A 5763-nucleotide genomic window follows, 5' to 3' on the forward strand; every position below is an offset into this window, starting at 1 on the left:
GTTCTACATCATATTTTTATGATTCAACCATTAAATTAATTAAAAGTTCTTAATATATAGATCAATTTTGTAAATTTTTAAAAATTTAAAAGGTATTTGATATTTTATTTTATTAATTCAAATCAATATATAAGATATTTTTATGATTATCCATCAATTTGAATTAATGAAATGGAGTATTAAAAAATTTTCAAATGTTTTAAAACTTTGTAAAATTGATCTATGGATTAAGAATTTTTAATTTAATAATTGGATCATTAAAATTTGGTGTAAAACATGAGTTATTGAGTGAAATAAATCTAAGTAAATTTTTTAAAGTAGATGGATCCATCCTTTATATATATATATATATATATATATATATATATATATAATACTTTATTTAAAACTTCTTTTTGACTTTTAATATATTAATTAATGTTTTTTATTAGTCTATTGAATTGTCATTAATTGAGTTGATTTTGATTCATTGAACCTGGTTGAAACTTGATTGCTTTTTGATCAGTCTGGCTCTATAAGATGATACAAGCTGGTTAACCGTCACTCCTAAACCAAATCGCCCTAATCTTGCTTTTTAAATATTACAATGGTTGTTAAAGTCTATGGCCCAGACTATGCTAACCCAAAGCGGGTGATAGTGTGCCTCATAGAGAAGGAAATCGAGTTTGAAACGGTGTTTGTTGATGGCTTCAAGGGGGAGCATAAGAAGCCTGAGTACCTAAAGTTGCAGGTTTAATTACATTTTTCTTGATGCATTTTTGCCCCTTAGTATTATAAGTTTTTCATTTCATCCTGTAACCATAACATATCCGACATCTTACTTGGACATTGTGGTAATTGAGCACTATGATTACAAAAGATGTTATGTAAGAGAGTTTTGATTCTCTTATTGTTGAGAGTTGAGTAACAGGATCTGATGGTGTTAGACAAAGAAAGATTTAATTTCTATATTTGATAAAAAAAAAAATCATCATATGACCATGTTTTTCTAATTTGCAGCCTTTTGGATTGCTTCCTGTTGTTCAAGATGATGATTATACTCTTTATGGTTAGCCCTTTTACTGTCTTTTGGATTGTAGTATAACTTTGATCTAGTGATTTTTTGGTCTTTAAGTATTTTTCATTAATCTCCTCAATTGTGTAGAATCAAGGGCAATACTTCGGTACTATGCTGAAAAGTACAAAAACCAAGGGACTGATTTGTTAGGGAAGACAATAGAAGAAAGGGGTCTTGTGGAGCAATGGCTTGAAGTTGAAGCCCATAACTATTACCCACCAATCTATAACCTGGTCATGAATATTTTGGTTTCTCCATTATTGGGTCTTCCATCAGACCCAAAAGTTATTGAAGAGAGTGAAGAAAAACTAGGGAAGGTGCTTGACGTTTATGAGGAAAGGCTATCCAAGACAAAGTATTTGGCAGGGGATTTCTTCAGCCTTGCTGACCTTAGCCATCTCCCATTTACTCATTATTTAATGAATCAAATGAAAAAGGAGCATATGGTTAGAGAAAGAAGGCATGTGAGTGCTTGGTGGGATGATATTAGCAACAGGCCATCTTGGAAGAAGGTTCTTCAACTATACAAATACCCTATCTAGTTGCTCATTAGCTAGAAGAAATAACTAGTGTTTCTATGACCTTCGGAATAAAATGTAGCCTTGGCTTCATGGTAGTAGTAGCCATGGAGTTTGATATAAAGTTATGTATGAAAGTTACCTACGAAGCTTTCATGGTAAAAATAAAATAGTATTTTAATATTTTGTGTTTGCATCTTTTATCCACTTTTAAATGATAGTAACAAATACCGTAAATGATCCATTGGTGGAATAAAGTATTAGTATAGCAATACTTTGTGTTTTAGTATTTATATATACGGAGAGAGAGTGAGTTTTTTTCACACAAGGCATAAAAGTATTAAATACTTTAGCAACAAATGCATATATGAGACAAATATATGGAAATACAAATACCATACAATCGGTAAATAACTCAAGATTTTCTAGGTGCACATGATTATTACTTTATTAACATGTAAACAAGAAGCTCTCTACTACAAAGACTTCCAAGGTTAAGATTGAAGATCATAGGGATCATCCTTACTTGATTTTTAGACAAATGCCTCTAAGCCGAGAGATGCCTGATATGCATGGATTCTTTCAAACAACACAATACATAACTCACAAATGGCATATGGCTAAGCCCAAGGCTTAGACCTAACAAATGACTAAACAATGGATAAATTTAACAAATGGCTAAGTAGAGCTTAAACTCAACACATATAAGACAAGATTGATTGTAATAGTCCGGATACATTAGAATGAGAGAGAGATCGATCTAGAAATCTATACACATGTGAGATTTTACAGTTGAGGATGTTTTAGAAGAACTAATTTATACTACTTATATTAATAAGATGCATCTACTTTTTGGCAGCTCATTACAAAAGAACTTCATAATTAAGCGTGTTTAACTTGGAGCAATTTAGGAATGTGTGACTTTTTGAGAAGTTTCCCAAAAATCAAGTGAGTGATGACAAAATACACTGAATAGTCTGTGTTGGTTTCTGGGATCAGTCATTGATCATAAAAGCGGACAAACATCTCAAAAAGGACTACCCATGAAGGATTCTGATTGGTAAAAGATTCTGATAAACGAGAAGTTGTATGAAGTGTCATTATGTGAAGTGTCCTAAAGTAAAGTCATTGAGAGGTCAAATTTGAGGTGTATTACACTAATCTTCAAGCTTAAACTTCTCACATGACACAAAGATTCATACAAAAGCTTTTGACTTTATGAAATTGAATTATTTTATTTTATTAACTTTTATTTAAATTTATGAGATTGAAGTATTTTAGCATTTAAATTTAATTTCTAAATTGAAGAATCTTGATTAATAAATTGTATATAATATTTGAATAAATATAAATTTTAACTTTAAAATAATTATTTTAAAGGATTTGTTACAATAAATAAAAATTATCATTAAAATATTTCTAAGTTATTACAAAAAATTTGTAGATATTTACTTAATGAGTACATGTGCATGTGTGAGATAAGTACATGATAGATATTAATAAGACGAGGTGGGGGCTTATTATTAGGTTGACCCATTGGTTATACACCATGTTAACTCTAATTTATATACTTAGTAGAGTTATTCTAGTCTATAACACATGATTAATATTGAATTTAACAACTTAATTGTTAAATTAAAAGTTGCGTGAAACGCTACTCATCCTTGAAAATGCATATAGTTGGCACACTTTAGTCCTTGAAAGTAAGTAATTTTTTTTTTTTTAAGTTCTAATTGTTTTATTTAAGTTCCTAAAAATAATCATTTATTGTCATTTTAATCCATAAATATACTTTAATACTATTATTTAAGTAATATGTGTTTTCTAAATTTTGGACTAAAGTGAATAATGATTTGCAGTTTATGGGATTTTTTTTAATTTTTATACTTTTTGGGATCAAAGTACCAATGACATACACTTTGAAGGACCCGAATGATATTTTACTCTTAAAATTTTTTAATAAATAAATAAAGTTTACAAATTTTTATAAAGTCTAAATAATATATCATATTTCATTATAAAGATTCAACTAGATGTATAATATACTTTAATAAATATACATCAAATTATAAAGTTTACATTTGACTTTTTATATTTAAAACAATTTTTATCATTATTTTTAAAATTGAATTGGTCATTGAATAGATCAAGATGTATAACACTATATGCTTTAATCAAATATTTTATGATATGTGTTGTTTAATTGTATATATGTTGGATTTTTAATTGTTTTAGAACTTTAAGGGTTAAGGGATCCCTCAGAGTTAAGTTGTTTTTAAAATTATATTAGTCAGGGTCAACTTAACCAAGTTTAGGGAAGTGTATTTAAGATCTTTCTTAAGACATGAACTTTGTAAGTTCATATCTTAAGGAAAGTTAGAGAGAAGCTAGAGGGATAGGCTTTGGAGTTAGAGAGATCCTTTGCCTCTTCTGATTTTGCAAGAACCCTCTATATCCTTCCTTTAGCTAAGTAGTAGTAGTAGATTGGAGGATTCTCAACTTAGGAGTTGAGAAATTTGAGGTTCAATTTTCGTATGACGACCACGAGAATCTCTATTCTTCCTTCATTTTTCCTGCTTTTAGAGTGATGTGAGATAAGGGAAGTTTGTTGATTGATGATGTTGAATTATAATTGTTGATTCTTGCATGATTTGAGCCATTTAGTGCTTGTTTTGGTTGGAATAAGAGTGAGAAACATTTTGCTTAATTTTTTGTTCTTTAAAGGTAACTTGGCCAAGTATTGATGATCTTTGAATTGTTGGTGATTGCAGATTTTATTTTGTGTTGGAAATGAGTTGTATAAGTTGTATATATGCTGAAATTGGGATTGCATGTTGGTTTAGGGTTTAGTCAAAATTCACGATTCTACCAAGTACATGAATCGCCATCGCCTTGGAAGCAACTTCATGATGTTAGGTGTGATACAAGTCAGGGGCACTTTGTTTCACTGATGCCATGTATTGGATTGGTAGCACCGACAATGAGTTAGTTAGGAGCTTTCTGACTTGGTCACCTCAGACACTAATGAATGGTGTTGGACATGATCAAGTTAGTGTCTCTACTTGAACTACGTCGTACATGGGTTTTTGTGGTGCCAAACATGGGTCAAGTAGAGGCTCTCTGCTTGAATAACACCAAGTGTGAATTTATAATGTTGAGTGTGATGTACACATAGACTCTTTGTCTCATTTGTGTCAAATGCAAGTAGAATGATATTGGACATGAGCAAGCCAAATACTCTTTGCCTCACTAGTGTTAGACACAAGTTGAATGGTAATGGACGTGGTTGTGCTAGATGAAATGAATAATTTAGTTGATTAAATGTTGAGGTATGTTGAAGGTTTATCTTGTAAGTTAAGTTGAATGATGATAAGTTGTATAAACCTATGATACATATTTAAGTTGAGATATATAAAAATTAGAGGAAAAGAAAATTGTTTTAAAAAATTAAAATATCTTTTGTGGATATAATTTGTGGTGCTCCGAGAACCCAAAGTCAAAAAACCTTCAGTGAATAAGTTACCTCATGAATGAGAAGTTATTTTTAAGTTGTCTCTCTAGGTTTTTATGTAGAAAAATATGGGGGGGAGGGGGCAAGTTGAGTCATACTGATTAATAAGTGACTAATCGAGTAAGGTACAAAGTTGAGAATGAAAATCCCTAACTAAGTACTAGAAAGGTGCTCAATCTTTGGAGAGTAGTCAGTGGATTAATTGCGTATAGGTTTAGTTATGTATGCTAAGGTCGTGGTAAGTTCACACCCAAACTGTTCTAGCCCTAACAGTAATATTAGACTTTTCTTATTTAAGTAGTGAAACCTGATAAATCATAATAAGTTGTTAAATAGGTGCTTGAGTGGCGTGAAGTTGTCTATACTTGACATAGAGAAGACATCTTGGATGTCGTGGTTCGATTAGGTCAAGTCACTTTGATTGCCTACCTTAGTTCTAGGAAATCTCCATAAGTTGATACGCGTAATGACGCATTAATTGTTTAAAATTGTTAAGTTGTGTATGAAATTGCTTGTGTTGTGAAAGTTGTATGTTCTGAATAATGATGGAAAATAATTTTATGCTTTGAGCTAACTTATTATGTTGTTTATTTCACAAGTTTACCCCTTCTTTTTCTTATTATTGGATTGCAATGATCATCCTTAGTATGAGAGTAAAGCGAGATTAGGTTGGATGA

General features: G+C 30.5%; 1 protein-coding gene across 1 annotated transcript; it reads left to right on the forward strand.

The window, feature by feature from the left end:
* The first annotated feature begins 502 nt into the window (after positions 1-502).
* Positions 503-1771, forward strand: LOC109818967 (glutathione S-transferase F9). The gene is made up of 3 exons (XM_020384525.3): positions 503-730; positions 1000-1048; positions 1145-1771. The coding sequence occupies exons 1-3, from the start codon at positions 587-589 to the stop codon at positions 1597-1599; spliced, it is 648 nt and encodes a 215-aa protein (XP_020240114.2). The 5' UTR covers positions 503-586; the 3' UTR covers positions 1600-1771.
* The last annotated feature ends 3992 nt before the right edge of the window (positions 1772-5763 follow it).

The sequence above is a fragment of the Cajanus cajan genome, chromosome 2, assembly GCF_000230855.2.
Source record: "Cajanus cajan strain Asha chromosome 2, NIPB_CcT2T_4, whole genome shotgun sequence".
Classification (NCBI taxonomy): domain Eukaryota; kingdom Viridiplantae; phylum Streptophyta; class Magnoliopsida; order Fabales; family Fabaceae; genus Cajanus; species Cajanus cajan.